At 40.0% G+C, this 15,599-nt stretch overlaps 2 protein-coding genes across 6 annotated transcripts; one reads left to right on the top strand and one right to left on the bottom strand.

Moving 5' to 3' along the window:
* The first annotated feature begins 8 nt into the window (after positions 1-8).
* LOC110057127 (uncharacterized) lies at positions 9-15,250 on the top strand. 5 transcript variants are annotated; one of them, XM_089280145.1, is made up of 7 exons: positions 9-88; positions 226-333; positions 4,980-5,025; positions 10,624-10,960; positions 11,055-11,217; positions 12,477-12,721; positions 13,152-15,250. In XM_089280145.1, the coding sequence occupies exons 4-7, from the start codon at positions 10,646-10,648 to the stop codon at positions 13,317-13,319; spliced, it is 891 nt and encodes a 296-aa protein (XP_089136271.1). In that variant the 5' UTR covers positions 9-88; positions 226-333; positions 4,980-5,025; positions 10,624-10,645; the 3' UTR covers positions 13,320-15,250. The 5 variants fall into 5 exon arrangements, with proteins under 5 accessions (XP_089136271.1, XP_020619386.2, XP_089136272.1 ...); XM_089280146.1 differs by adding an exon at positions 453-551 and having other exon boundaries at positions 17-333; XM_020763722.2 differs by adding an exon at positions 449-551 and having other exon boundaries at positions 17-333.
* On the bottom strand, positions 1,906-5,902 carry LOC110057157 (uncharacterized). The gene is made up of 3 exons (XM_020763744.2): positions 5,660-5,902; positions 5,373-5,530; positions 1,906-2,936 (listed from the first exon to the last, which is right to left on the bottom strand). The coding sequence occupies exons 1-3, from the start codon at positions 5,682-5,684 to the stop codon at positions 2,220-2,222; spliced, it is 900 nt and encodes a 299-aa protein (XP_020619403.2). The 5' UTR covers positions 5,685-5,902; the 3' UTR covers positions 1,906-2,219.
* Positions 15,251-15,599: the final 349 nt, after the last annotated feature.

Raw genomic sequence — 15,599 nt, 5'->3', positions numbered from 1 at the left:
AGGGTTGGAACGAACAGTGCAAGACACAGTTCCCCTCCCTACCCCGCCGGATTTCCGACGAGAACTTTGCTCGCCACGAGAGTTGGACGTACGCTAGAACATATGAACGTTCTTTAGTGTGAAAACATGCCCTTGCTATGCTTACGCAATCTTTTGGATTTACAGTTTATGGACTCGTTTCAGTGATCTTCAGTCTCACAACGGTTACTTCTCACTTTTTACCAGGGGTGCCTAGCCAATAAGGACAAAGAGAGATTGCGTGATCCCCTTCAGCAGAATAACGTAACTTGGCATTTTTGCAGAAGCAAATTGAGATCGATCCAAACTGCAAACGTGAGTTTTAATATTTTGCTTTCTGATCTTAAGATATACCAAGAGGTCTCACATCAAGACACAAATAGAGCGCATTCACTAAAATGTTACTAAAAAACGTTTCTCGTTTTATAAGGCAGGATCTCTACGAGAAAACCGGGGGAGAACACATTTGGATGAAGGACTTGTCTGTTGCTGGAGGGTCTAGACTCTCATGTGAAAGGCGCACACTCTATCTGGTGCATGTCTCATGGGTCCAAAACTAGAAATGAAAGCTTTCAGTTCATGTTACCTCATGTTGTGCCAAGTTTGCCCAGCTTGTTTTCTCCCCCCCTCCCCCACCCAAGCCAAATGTGGGTGCGATATCTTACCACTTTTTGTCAAGTACCCACACTTTGGCATACTAGACTGATGTGAAAGTAGTACCAGTGTCAGATGTATATGTTTTGTATAATTTATGCAAATGATGTGCACTAAAGACATCCATGGTCAAGTGTCAATTGATACCCTCAAACGACACTCAACACTCCATCAACACTCCATCAACTCAGTTGACACTCGATAGACATGTCCGTTGACAGTTGACAGAGAGTCAACTAATTAAAAAATTTTCAAATATCGATACATGTGAGTTGGTTGACGCAGCAGACTGTGAACTGACTGTTGATCGAGATGTCGATGGGGGATGCCTTTAGTTAGCCTGCGAACGCAGATGTATTTCTGGCTGTCGCCTGTCTCCGCTGAAAATAACGTCTGTGAACCCGCACCAGGAAATAATTTCTGTGACGTAGGAATTTTAAGCAAATCAGTTTAGCTCAAGTAGCCCCGGAACTACTGTGTGAGGTATTCGCTCCGAGGAGCACTCAAGTTTCATTTTATCATGGAATCTGATTGGCCAAAGAGAAACAAAAGTCATTACGTCACAGAAATTGTTTCCTGGCTTGGGTTTGCAGACGTTATTTTCGGCGGAGACAAGCAACAGCCAGAAATACGTCTGCATTTGCAGGCTGGCCTTTAGTATGCATGATTCATTTCTTCCTTTTTTGACTCCTTTATGGGAGGGAGAAATAAAATCATAAAAATCTGTGCTAATTAAGATAAGTTATTCTCATACTCATTAATAATTCACCAAGTTAAAACAAAGAAAATCACAACCGTGAAGGAGGTTTGGATACCCATTCTTAATTAGCATAGATTTTGACAATTTTACTTCTGCATTTACTCCTTAGTTTTTGTTTCAATTGATAAGACATATCAAACACTCGAGACAGTGTTTCATTGGCTATCCAAACACCTTGAATTTCGCCAAAAATACTCTGCTGCACGTCGTATTTTCAACTCTCTTCTCGGTGTTTGGATATCCCGATGAAATACTGTCTCTCGTGTTTGATATATTACTTCAAACACTGTCACAGTCATGATTTCCTTTGTTTAAACTTGATGAATTATTAATGGTTTGGGAAGATTGGATCAAAAGTTTTGGAGACCCCAGATTTGCCATCTCATAAATTTGGTGAAGCACACAACAGACATCCTTAGAATAACATTCTAGTCTTAAATAGTTATTTTTTAAAGTCAAGTACATTACACACATTTCCTTCAATATCATTTTATTTATTTATCTCGAAAACAAGTTTGGAATGATAGACAATCCGCTCAAAACCTTTGAAATTCACCAGAATCATAAACACAATACACAATATAATATCCATTAATTTTTAGCAATTCAACTTCCGGAAAAACTATACAAATATGAACTTATGTACCAATAATGATACTTTTCAACAATAACAAATAAATGAATCGCCAGAAAACTTGTAAACTCAACCATGTGCACGGCATTGGAGTTGATTTGGTGAGAGAGTTTTATTCTGCCATAAGCAAGTTACCATTGTATTCAATTCTTCTCAGCCCTGAGCTTTTTCTGCTCTCCGTGTCTTCACCTGTTGACAAACCTCTACCACATGCTTGTCATGGGCCTCAAGCCTTTCTTGCAAAGCTTTCAACTGTGCATTGCGTTTCTCCTCCGATCGTTCCAACTTCTGCTTCAACTTCTCCTGGCAAACTTTACTCTGTTCTTGGACCAGTGCATCCACAAGCTGCCGTGCTTGTTCAACCTTCTGAGACTTGATTTGCAGTCTCTCTTGGAGTAAGCGGATCTGAGCTTGTCGCTTTTCTGCTGTTGTCTCCATCTTCTGCTGTAAACTCATCTCAACTGCCTTGGAGTGCTTCTCGATGCTCTCCTGCAAAGCAGCCAACACTTCTTGAATGCGTTTTTCATGAGCTTGTCGACGCTCCATTTGAGCTTTGCGATGTAATTCAAGATTCTCCTTGGTCAGTGCTTCCTTCTGTTGAATTTTCTCCTCCACCTTTTTAGCATGACATATAATAATCTTCTTCAACTTTTCCTGCACCTCTTTGATGTGTTCATCCTTTGCATGCAGACGGTCAATGAGTGCTTTAATCTGACCTTCCTTGTTTTCCATATGCATGCACATCTTTTGCTTGAGCTTTTCTTTCACCATTCTGCTTTGCTCTTCTTCTGCCTGCTGTTTGGTCAGCTGGACTTGATTGATGTACTCATTTTTCATTGCAGCCTTGGCCAATAATTCACCTTTACCACTCTGTATTAAGAGGAAACAAATATTATGCTATATTGCTGAAGAGGAATTTTTAGTTGTCATGACTGCAAGGCTGTGGTCAGATCTTAGGTTATCGTGGTGAATTATCTGAATTGTCATGTTGTCATCAAAATGTTTCAAACTGAAACTTTCACAGACTTTTTTCCCGAGTCTAAAAGTAGAATAGATGAGCTATATTGTAAGAAAAAAGTAACAGTAATCATGCACCTTAATTATGCAGGAAGACAAAATTTTTCAGATGACAGAATGGTCAATTTTTTTATGATTATAAACTAAGTATGGAATACAATTCAAGGCACTGGCAACATCTTGTGCTTTGACATCTCAGTCTCCTGTTCACACAAAACATTTGACTATAAATACAATAGAGCACAATTTTAACACTACTCAACTGAATTAGTATAAAATGTGCAACGTAACTACAATCTTGATCAAAAGTAGTTGGGACACTTGAGCTGGATCAGGTATCCCCCATTCCCCCCTAATCAATGCTGGGAAATGTTGACTGATTGTCAATCATCCTTAGTCCATTTTGCTCAGGGCATCTGTTGTGTGCCATCAACGATACATTTACTTGGCTTTTAAGGACGTTCGTGCTAATTGTTACTGCCCATCCTTTCTGCGCACCCAGATTCACATGCCATGTCATGCATCGAGCGCACGCACTAAGTACTAAAATGAACAATGATAGGACAGATGGCCATTGCTATAGCTTTGCGTGGATTTAATGATCTTGGACATTCAATGACCCCTACTTTTCTTACCAGAAACAGATTTTATTTGCAATTATCTCCACACTGTCCAAAAATGGACAAAAAAATCAATGTGGGAAATTAAAAAAATTTCAAGATTTCTGTCCAGAGGGCATCGAATCCTGCCATCTTGCAGCTGCAAGGCACGTGAAACTATGGTTGCTAAATGCGAATTTGTTCTTTAAGAAACCTTGTCAGTTGACTAACTTCACTTAATAGGTCCACTTAATTGGCAGAGAACATTTCACATAAAAGATCTAATTGCAGTATTTTTGGACTTACATACACTGTGGCCTTAAGGTGGCTGAACACAGTTTTTGATAACTGTGTTTCATTAACCTTTTTCTCTAAAGCCCTTGACCTCTCACTCGCCAAAAATGGCAGCAAGCAAGTTAACAACACAAACTTTGTTTTTGTGATGGTTAAGCTGACATATATGCCATTGCAATGGCAACACGAATAAAGCTAAACAGGCCTTTAAAATTGGTTTTGTTTATTTGTAGAAAATCTAGTCATTAGATTTTCTTTATAATTTGTATGCATCAAGTTTGTAACGATTCTCACAAGTTAACACCATCTTGCTAATAATTCAACAGAGAGATCTTTAATTATCCCTTGTTGAAGGTTTACTGGAATATCTAGAGTTTCCTTTGTTAAAGTTCAATTATTTTCAATACTCCAGTTACTTATTTCCTGGAGTATTTTCTTGCCAAATTTCGTGAAATTCTAGTGAGTGATTCTTGAGAAATAGGCGCATTTCTGAGAGTGCAAATTTTCAGTCAACCGCAATTTTTTGACTTACTACACATGCGCTGCATTTAACTGGGTTCTTTCGGTAACAAAGAAAAAGCTGAGAATTACTGAGTTCTTTGCATCTTTATCTTTTCTAATATATATTTGTGATAAAAGACTAAAGCCATCATTACACTGCATTCAATTATAGAGAAAAATAGCTCAGATACTGTGGGTGCTGAGTAGATGAAATGATTGCTCTATTGACGGCATGTTTGTTTTTTTGCAATCCTTGTGTGCACACTGAATTGCATCAGCAAAAGCCCACGCAAAAACTGTGTTCGGCCCACCTTAATTGCTAACGAAGCCCGAGTTTTTTCATATTTAGGTTGTTCTTCCAGGCATGTTCTCTCCAAAATGAAGTTGGTGACCCCCCATTTTTTTGGCCTTTTTGGCAAAAGTGGCAAGTTTAAAAAAAATCTGTATGTGGGAACATTTTGGGCGCACACGTCCTTAATGTGCTTGTTTCATTTTCTTCCAGGAATCCTTCAAGGCCACAGCCCAATAAAGACACTTGGTGTTTGAAGGTAGATATTTTTCTTTTCCACCACTCATTGTTGCAATAGATGTCCCGGGTGTAGGGTCATTTTACAAAATTTTTCTCCCGCTGATGGGAAAATTTAATATGGCAAATGCCTGGGGGTTGCCCGGGGGGATGTTGCAGATTCGAATTGACTAGTACATTAAAGGATGTTTTGTACCTTGCATACATGTAGCTTAATTTTATTTAGTTAATTAAAATAAGCATCTAAATTCACACTATTTGGCTCAGTGTTCAACGAATTAAGCTTAAATTAAACGTAAGCCTATATTAAGCTTGAGAGATTGTCTTGAAAGTTGGTGCACGTTGACCAAGCATAGAACTATATCCTACCGTTCTTCTTTCTTCAGCTGCTTTCATCTTTTCTTCCAATTGCTGCTTGTTCAAACTGTCTTTCCCTCTACGCGGAGTTAATCGTGGCTTCCTAGCATTTTCCACTCCGGGACTAAATACGACTTCGAAGGCAACGCTGTTGCTGGAGCAATTTTCCACTTTGTCACAAAAAGAGTACAGAAATTCAGTGTTAAGAACACGAAGCACAGAGATGTTCAAGGTGCTAAAAGCTTTGAGTAAAACATTTCCAATAAGACAACAGCCTCTCTGAACTGACTTCAGCTTACCTTGACACTCGATAGCAGACGCCATTTTTTAACTATACACAGTGAACAAGTTTTGTGCTAAAAGTTGCTCTTACACCGACAACTTTACTTTGAACGAAAGCCCTGTTTTCTGTATTTGATGAGTAGAAAGAAAAATAATTGTGGTATTAAAGCCGACCAGTTTTAGCTCAACCCTGAAGACACAGTTCAACAGTGCAACTGACGATGGTTTCTGGTCGCGTGTTTCAAATTCCCCCCTTCTCACGTGATCTTGCGGAAGAGATGTGATTGGTGAATATGTCTCGCGTAAAGCGCTAATAAGCACGTGTTATTCACTCTTTGGTGCTCTGCAAGTAAAATATCGTCTCAAAGGGTTAATTGACGAGGAAGATGTGGCGAGGTAAACAACAGAGGCTGTTACGGTAAATAACCTAAAATCGCTCAAATCTAGTGACACTGTAAGCCCTGGGATGTCTTTCGTAAACGTTATTAATTTAGTGGATTAAACTGATTTTTATTTAGAGCTTAAAGTTGTTAAAAAAGTAGTTTTATTCCTATGGAATTCTAAAGTACAAATCTCCTCAACAACTCTCTTTACATTTACCCTGGGTGCCAGAGGAATTTTTTTTCTCAAGGTCCAAGAGCAGCGCCGGGGACGGGAAGAAAACGTTCTCTTGGACCTTGGGGAAAAAACATTTCTCAGGGACTCAGGGTACTTAATATTAAAATTCAAAAGAAAATAAAAGTTGAAAACTGATAAGGTAGAAAAATGTCAAAGTGTCATCTTGTGAAAATTCACAACCAGTTCGGGCATAGCCCAGCGTGAAAACCGTTAAATGTTCGGTTCGCGCGACTGTTTATTCAAAAGTAACGTACGGAAGCTAAGTGCGCCGCGGAAACTAGACGCGCGCGCTGTTTATATGAAATGGAGAACATTGCTTGCTAAGTGCCAAGCCTAAAAATGATTTTCATTTTAAGTTTCATCCATCACTTGAACCGGGGAGAACAATTTATTTCGTTTTGTTCATCCTAAACATTTACTTTACATTTAGTCTGGGTGTCCTATCGGCACTAGTCTAAATTTCGAGCAGTGGTCTGCTCGTGTCGCACGTTATGTCAGCGCACTTACTCACAGCGTAGACAGAGTACATCTCGAACAGGGAGAGGTCTGTTTGGCGACCAGACACGATCAAACATTGTTTGGTGACTAAACATGTTGATGTTGTACTGAGTGGCCAAACGGCATAGAACATGTTTGAACGAACAAAATGTTTTACAATGTTTGGTCAAATGTTTGGCGTCGTTCAAATTTTATTAAACACGACCAAGCACGATCTAACACGATCAATTAAAGTGTCCAAACGGGAAAATGTTTTGTCATCAAACGGTGTTTGATCATGTTTCATCGCAAAACATTTCCCGTTTGGACAGGGTTTAAGCACAAATATTTCGGTGCTTAATCATAATTTTACGAAAAATTATCACGTAAATCAGTTTTTAAAACTAAATTAAACTAGTGAGCAGCATTCAAACAACTTGAAGTTTCTAAAACTGGACATATGAACATATGCTTGACATGTCTAATTATGGGGCCACAGATGTGTGGCTCCAAAAATTAACCATGTCATGCACACATGTGCTACACCTTAGTCACGCCTTGGAAAAGAACTTAACTTGTTTTGTCCACGTTAACCCGTAAATTCACTCTTGTCTTATCTTGTGTCTAAAGACAAGCAAACAGTTATCACTACTGAGTACAACTCCGTCATAGTCGAACGAAACGCGTAGGAGGTAAAACCAGTTTTACAAGCTTCAAGCCGTTCGAGTGCTACTCACTAGTTAGGTTTTGAAAATTATTCAAATTAGGGACCGTTCATTTTTTATGAGGGAGGGGGGGGGGCTGGTGGGATTTGGGAAGCACCATTTAAAAATCGCATGACCCCCCCTCAGCTTACCAATTTTTTCATATGGCCCCCCCTTATAGCGGTCATTTTTTTGGGATGACCCCCCCCCCAAAAAAAAAAATTGAACAAACAATATTTAGATTTCAACTTTTTTAATGTTTCTCTATTATCCCCCTACTTCACGTTATTGTGCTCACTATGAAGACGAATTAGAATCCCTATACTACAAAGAGCTGTTGTTTAAAAAACAAATCAAAAGAAAGAGAAGTCAATTTCGGATCTCCTAGTTATGGCTCGCCCTGAGCATGTGGCATTTGGCCTCTCATTGGCATCTTCCTCATCTGAATTGATGAATGCAAGAATGACGTCACTTGAGTCATCTTCTCCCCCAGAGTCAATGGCATCACTGTCATACTCATCATTGTCACTTCCATCTGTTTCACTGCTGTCAGCACTTGCCTTGTTGTCATTTTGTGTCAATGTCCTGGCATTTCTCAGTGTTGGTTGGCCAGCTCTGAGAGGACTCTTCTGCTGCAAGCATGAATGTCTTACAATTGCCTTTACTTTCTCACTCTTGCTGCGTTTCAAATGCTGCGTCAGCCCGTGGTGGTTCAAGTACTTGTTTAGCTCTGGAACACGGAGCTTTTTAAGCTTGGTTAGATCTTCGCACAACTCAGTCCGAGGATAATCCTCCTGTGATTTATCTTTTGCGTCCCTACTTAACTTTGCCTTTTCTCCTGCTCTCTTTTTCCTTTTTAATTCCAGCACTTCAAGATGCTGAAGATAATCCACCACAAACTTTGATTTGACAATAAACTTATCTGCAAACAGAGCAACGCTCTCTGGGTCAGATAAAAACCAGCCTGCCACTTCCATGCCCTTTCTTCGCTTGGACCCTTAGCTGCCAGTCATCTGGATCACGCCCTTCTTTTGGGGTCTTCTGGTAGGAGAGGTAGTGGTATTCCGATAGGCAGGAATGGTCAGGAACTGGTTTAGGGTATCTTTCTATGGGTGGTCCAGTCCATTCACAACAAAGAGAACAAATTTCTCCTTCCTTTTCTTGACAGGACAACTTTAGAAACTCCCTGTAGTTCTCCCCCTCCTCATAGTGCTCATTCATAAACTTCTCAATCTTACGGAAGTAACAGTGGCCTGGAACAGAGTCTTTCCTTGCTCCTGCATTATGATACTGAACCAAGTACAAAGTGTTGTGAGAAAACTGGAAATCTGTTGATGTGTTGTGTGAAACACATTGTTACATTTAATTTACAGATGTCTTTATTTGGAAGGTTTTTCCCTCTACTCTAGTGACAGGCATGTATAAATGTTGTCCTGTGCAGGTAGAACAAAAAGCTATGAGTGTTCTCAAATCTTGCAAATAGTGGATTACTTTTTATAAATTTTAGCATACTTGTTATGGTTAAATTTATCTATGGTTTAAAATTCTTAATTTTCAATGTCTCAAGTTCATTGTCATAATTCAGAACAAAGAGAAATGAAAATCCAATTGGTTTGAAAATTTTAGCCAAAACTAAATTTAAACCATAACATACCCATGAAGGGCTTTTCCAATCGAGAAAAGAGTGCATTACTACATGAGCATCATGAAAGAGGCTCATTCCAAAATGCGCAATAATGGCGAAAGCGACGAGTCGTTTAAGAAAAGGTTTACAGCTGAACGATCCAGGCAGTTTGACATCTTACAAGCAAAAGAAGCAATCTTTCTAAGTGCGGATGGCTGTTCAGAAAGGGCGAGTGAGTTTTCCATGCCAGGGTACCAGTTGAAGCCCAGTGATGGACGAAAACTGAACTTCTCCATCAAAGAGCACAGAGCAATGGTGGAAAAATTGAATGTCATATTGAAAGATGTAAAGGAAGACGATTCCACACTCTTTCAGTCCAATTGGCTTGCTTTGAAACAGGACGAAGAATTTGCCCACAGTTTTAATGTAAAACAGATCAAATGTATAGAAGCTAAGTTGACGAAGGTCACGCAGGACATGGAAGCACTAGAAAATAAGAAGAGCAATTATAACAGCATATTCAAGGGCATACTCAAACAGCACATCAACAAAAGGAGAAGGAAAAAAGAAAACCGCAGAAAGTCAAATGAAAGAAAGAGAAAGCGGACTGAAAACGACGTCCAACGAGTTTATGGAATCTGTGTTGGAAACCTGCTAGGAAATGATTTTCCAAAATGCCTTGTGTACCCTCCTAGAACGGCCGTCCCGGAAGAGTGTATTAAAGTTGTGGATGTTGCCACGTCGTTATTTAGAAGAGATGGGCCATACATCGCACAGCTCTTGGAAGGGAATTATTTCACCAATGCTGCAAGAAGCAGAATCACCACAAACCTTGAGCAGGAAGTCAGAGATTATGTTTACACCTTCATGTACCCTGAAGAGTACACTCTGACGGAAAGCATTGCTGCTTCTTGCAGCATTGGTGAAAGAGACTCCCATAGCAGCACAAGAGGCAACGAAGAACTCGACGACAGCGAAGATGAAGATGAGTGCCAGTGAAAGTTGCATTCGAAAATAAGTGTTAAATACTTCTTTTCAGTAGCTACAAATGCTTTTTGTCGCCAAACGTTGTTTTAAAGCAGAAGGAGAGTTTGTAATAAATTTGTATCCTGCCTTCTATGTTTATTCTATAGCAATTTTTTTGATATTCAAACATTATGCCATTTTAAAGTTTTACTAAAATATTTCACATGACCCCCCCTTTTCCCTTATTTTTTTGGGATGCCCCCCCTCGAAAGCCATTTTTTTTCGCGTGCCCCCCCTACCTTATAAAAAATGAACGGTCCCTTATCCAAAAGAAAAATCGCTTAGTCACGTGAAAATCCCACCGGAGATTGGGATTGTTTGTATTTTAATAGAATTAAAGAAAAGTTGTTCCCCGGAAAGTTAATGATTTTTCTTTTCAGAAAACCTCACTGAGGTGAAAAATAAGTGCTACCAAGCCTTGTGCTTGGTAGGCTTTTTCTGAATATGTGATAATTCCACGTGGGCCACGCCCTTGTCACCTATATATGAATAAGCCTATCTGATACTATCTTATGGTTCTCTGTCTTGTTAGGTTAAGCAGCTGAACAAAGATTATGGCTGCGGGGATACGTTTCCTTTCTAAACCTTGGTGCTTCTTGAATCAAGTCAGGACAAATTTTATCAGCGTGTCAAGTCGGGTTATCCCGCCATACCGGCACAGCAGCACTGCTTCAAAAGTGCTTCCAGCTAAGGAGGAGGCGAGGCTGGAAAATTGGCGGCGGCGAGTTGATTTAGCAGCCTCCTATCGTATCTTTGAAAGACTCAGTCTACATGAAGGAGTATGCAATCATTTGAGTATGATGGCTCCAGCGGCTAGTGGCGAAGGGCAAGTGATGCTCCTCGTGCCCTATGGATTGCACTGGAGTGAGGTACAAGAAATTTTCAACATTATTCCGACACCCAAGCAATAGTAATTTTCGTTATTTATGTTGCTCTACCGTATATTTCCGACTGTCGTTTCAGGTTAAAGCGTCATCATTTGTTGGCCTGAACGAGAAGCGTGAAGTGGTTGAAGGGAAAGGTGAAGTGGAAACATCTGCCTCTACTATTCACACGGGAGTTCATCAAGCTCGACCAGACGCGGTGTGTGCGTTTCACCTGCACCCGCCATATTCTACAGCCATAGGTACTGCTGGAATTTTGTTAATTTGTAGCAGGAGCCATAACCGATTATGGCTCCTGTTTGTAGCCCTTTTTCCCCTCTCTCTGCGAGTGTCCGCTGAAGCTCTGCTATATCTAAATATATCCAGCTAGTTTTTTGCTGTGTAATGGAAAAGCTGTTAATCTTCAACATATGTGAAATTTAAAGTGGAGTAATGTACAGCTCATGTAAAAGAAGCATCAGTCGGAACACAACTTGGTCAGCGATATATATAAGCTTACAGCGGAACGTACCTAAATTCGACACTGTCTTACTTCACTCAAACTGGAGCAGCTTACGACGAAAATACTTAAGCAAAATTCCAACAGACGTAAACGCGTTGAGTTGTGGGGCAAAAACATCATGTGAAACATTTCGGGAATTTCGGCCCCCGCGCGACATCCGCAAAAATCCTCGCAGCATGTACGCGCGTGTGCCGCAGGTGATGGCGCAATTTGTTCTAAAAATAGAATTATTGTCCCATATCATGGGGACAACCCCAATACTTGAAATGGCGCGCGCTTACAGTCTCCGTCCCTGATTATGGCTCCTGTTTGTAGCCCTTTTTTCCCCTCTCTCTGCGAGTGTCCGCTGAAGACTCTCTCTTAGTTGGAAACTGTTGGAAACTTTCTTCAGAGTTTGTTGGAATTAAATCGATTTCCGAGGGGTTAAAGAGAGAATTTTTGAGGAAATAAAGGTTTTGTCGTGCATGATCTAAATATTGGATTGCAGTCTGAACGAAGATAAATTGGCAGGGCTGAAGAGTAGTAAACAAAAGCATCGTTGATATTGTATAAAGGTCAAGTCTGCAAACGAGCCAAGTGGCCCATCAGGCCTGAGCTTATCCCGCGGGTTTCTGTAGCATGAAATGACTAGGAGTATTTCTTCTCCCCCTGGATGGGATGCTAGTCTATCGCAGGGTTACCCCCAGTATTAAGCTCGCCGGTACCCATTTATACAACTGGGTGAAGAAAGGCACTGTGAGAGTAAAGTGTCTTGCCCAAGAACACAACGCAATGTCCCCGGTCAGGGCTCGAACCCGGACCGCTTGATCTGGAGTCGAGCGCACTAACCATGAAGCCACCGCGTCCTTTACCAGTCATGAGGCCACTGGGTCCTTCACTATTCATGATTCACTATGTACTCCAGGTAGCACCTGTTAAAGAAAACAGGTGTTTGCTCCATGTTAGCAGCCTTTCTATGTGCATTCTCAATCTGGTTTAGAAACGTTTCTTTAATTTCAGGAAGCTTGAAAAATCCCAAACTTGGAATGTACCACCAGAACTCTTGTCTATTTTATAACCGCATCGCCTACGACCGAGATTACAGCGGGCTCAGCACAGATGATGAAGAAGGCATGCGCATAGCAAAGCAACTTGGAGACAAGTCAGTGTTGTTCATGTGTAATCGTGGGATACTGGTGGTAGCACCCAATGCTGCTAGAGCATTTGATGATGTGTATTACTTAGAGCGTGCTAGCATGACACAGGTAAGACACTTGTGGACTTCTATTCAAGAGGGGCTACATTGGGGCTTGTTATCGAAATTAAACTGATGTTAGGCATTATTCATGAAACATACCAGGGTTGGGGATGGACGAGTAAAATACTGCAAAATATCAGCAAAGTGAGAAAATCGAGAGGGGTTGAACCCCGGAGTTGAACAATCCCTTATGGATTTGTGGCAAGATGCACAATTTCAACTTCATCGAAATCTAAATTTATATATTTTCTAACTCTTCCCTGACGGGGAGATGCCGACTATACTGCCGTGGAGGCATCGTGCCAGGCTTAAGACATCTCTGAATTTTCTTTTTTGAAGTTTCCTTTGCTTGTATTCAAAGTATAAATGAGTGTAACCCAATTGTTAACATACAGTTCGATGCAGTGGGACTGAACTTAGTTTCCACCTTTTCACAGGTTCTCGCCATGTCGACAGGAAAAGAACTGTTTGAATTACCAGACGACCTTGCCAGGCTATCACACCAACAGCTAGACGGCCCTGGCGAAAGAGAAAAGTTTTACAATGCTCATTTTGAAAGCATAAAAAGAATTCTCGCAAAAGAGTGTCCGGACTATATGGAATGAACTGTTTGGAAGTGTAAACTTGAGCGATCATTTGGGATCAACCCAGTTCTACAACTAAGATCCAGAAATACTCAGCAATGTGCATCAACTCATCATGACAAACAAAGTCTTATAGAGTCAACGCAGTTTCTTTTAATAATCGATATTTCTGTATAATCTTAATTTTTCGAAAATTTAAGGTGGCTCTGAACCCCATGTACAGAATGTTTTTAAACTTTGCCGAAAGTTGCGTCTTATCATGCTTATCAAAAGTTGATGATATAAAAAAATGTCATCATGCCGTTTTTGAATTATAAGCCCCTAGAGCAGTAATTAAGGGTGTTTTTAGGAGGTCATACTGTTGCTATGGTAACCTATTGTACCACGAAAATGATAACAACGTGTTCACCAATGATTGGGCAGTTTTTTGACACCATGATTATAGCATCAAGTGATAGAGTGGTTATAACGACCCATCCAAATATAAGTGCTGCAAACTCTTTTGAGCCACCTTAAATTTAGCCGAGCCTAAAAGCGGAGCTTCTGGGCCGGGTTGTTCACAGCCCGATTAAGCTAACCCAGGATAAGAGAGAATTTTGATTTGAGTTTTGTAACTTTGCGGTTGGGTTTTCTGTTTATATTGCTTGGCCTGAGTTCTGTTTTGAGTTTGAATAATCTCAAACAACCCAACACAAAAGCAGTGAAAAGCATTTGTAGACAAGAAAAATTAATACTTCGGTTACCTTTTAATCCTGGGTTAACGTTAACCGGGTTCGGAACAACCTAGCACTCAAATCGCAGTAAAAAAAAAAATGTTCACAATTCTCAAGTCTAATGAAACTGTAATCATTCCAAAAATAGTTATTTTGAAATCTCGCATACTCTATGACCTCGATCGACAGCCTAGTAAAAATCAGAAATTTACAAAAGAAACGGTTAATTCTTCCTCGTACGAAAAGTTCAAGAAAATTTTAAAACGGCTCTTTTTGGAGTCATTCCAAACGGCTCTTTTCAGAGCCACCACAAAAAGTCTTGGTCTTCGTTTGCTTTGATTCTTTTGTCATTGTTTTGTTGATGAAAATGCTATACATCTCGTGCATTTCCACGATACACATTTAAACAGAATAACTTATTTTCCTGAGTACTTTTGCCCGAATCATCAGCGCTTCACCCGAAAAATGAAAAAAAAAATCTGAAACTGGGAGGGCTGCTCTCCCCCCCCCCCCCCCCCCCCAAATGAATTTCAAAAGAACGGCAGTGGTTTCAAACGCCGAATTTAATTCAGTCGCGCCGAGGATCGGAAGAAATTTGCTTTGCTGAAGACTATTTTAAATACTAGAAAGCAACGGAAGCTGATGCAGAAGGCTATGAATTCAGTTCCGCACGGCAAGAACACGCCGTTTGAAGCCACGTCGCTCTACCTTTCTTAATTCTGAACCCGCTTACATCATTAACTGTACATGCTCTTGAGTTCGTTCATGGAGACACCATTGTGTTACATGATCTGCGCCATGGACACGTTTCTTTTGATCTTGCGCGAAGTGTGAACGAAATATAAATTTTAATTAAAAAACCGTATTTCAATGCCCTAAAAGGCCCACAAAACGAATAAGATTTAGCTAGAAAATTAGATAACAAAATCCTGATAAGTTGTGAAATCTAGAATCACTATTTCCAGGAAGGGCGACTTCAAAAGGTGGACTTCGATTTTATTTCATTTTCTCGACTGACACCCATAAGGACATTTAATAATGGTGCTGAAGTACGAGATGCATAAGATCATAATATAACGAGAGGGTATAATTTGATCATTACCGAAATAGAACTGAAGTAAGCTTTTTTAATACCCTGCATGAAATATCCACGATTGTACTATCCTGCAACAAAAACAAGTTTTCCCTTAATAATTTAATAACGAATAGATAAATATATAGAATACATCCTGGCTTGCATTTTTATTGTTTGATATTTTAGACTTTAGAAGTACCTTTACTAAGTCTATATGAATCAGCACAGTAACCATACTCCATATTCAAAACATTATATTGAGGGAGAGCAAGCGTATATATAGGAGCACCTCCGTCATAAAACAACGAAAAAGCTGTGTTTCATATTTCTTCCGATATCAGTTTCGCTCACTGCGTAATTATATATAACTGCGTAAGAGGAACTACACTCTTCTTTTAAGAGGCTGAGATTAACCAAAAATTAAGAACGTTTTAAAAACATTCCTCAGGCTGCGAGTCGATTAAGAACGTTTTTATTTTGCTAATCTGTATATTAAATGCCAAGCATAAAGTA

Source organism: Orbicella faveolata, unplaced genomic scaffold (assembly GCF_042242905.1).
Source record: "Orbicella faveolata isolate gen_17 unplaced genomic scaffold, um_ofav_v1 contig_47, whole genome shotgun sequence".
Taxonomy (NCBI): Eukaryota; Metazoa; Cnidaria; class Anthozoa; order Scleractinia; family Merulinidae; genus Orbicella; species Orbicella faveolata.
This window is presented reverse-complemented; position numbering and strand designations above follow the sequence as displayed.

Bases quoted from the DNA above. Each gene is read 5' to 3' on its own strand.
- LOC110057157 (XM_020763744.2), bottom strand. From the start codon at position 5,684: ATGGCGTCTGCTATCGAGTGTCAAG. The intron at 5,531-5,659 runs GTAAGCTGAAGT...TTTGTGACAAAG, and splicing joins GTCTGCTATCGAGTGTCAAG to TGGAAAATTGCTCCAGCAAC. The intron at 2,937-5,372 runs GTAGGATATAGT...CTCTTAATACAG, and splicing joins CAGCTGAAGAAAGAAGAACG to AGTGGTAAAGGTGAATTATT.
- LOC110057127 (XM_089280145.1), top strand. From the start codon at position 10,646: ATGGCTGCGGGGATACGTTTCCTTTCTAAACCTTGGTGCTTCTTGAAT. The intron at 10,961-11,054 runs GTACAAGAAATT...CTGTCGTTTCAG, and splicing joins ATGGATTGCACTGGAGTGAG to GTTAAAGCGTCATCATTTGT. The intron at 12,722-13,151 runs GTAAGACACTTG...ACCTTTTCACAG, and splicing joins AGCGTGCTAGCATGACACAG to GTTCTCGCCATGTCGACAGG.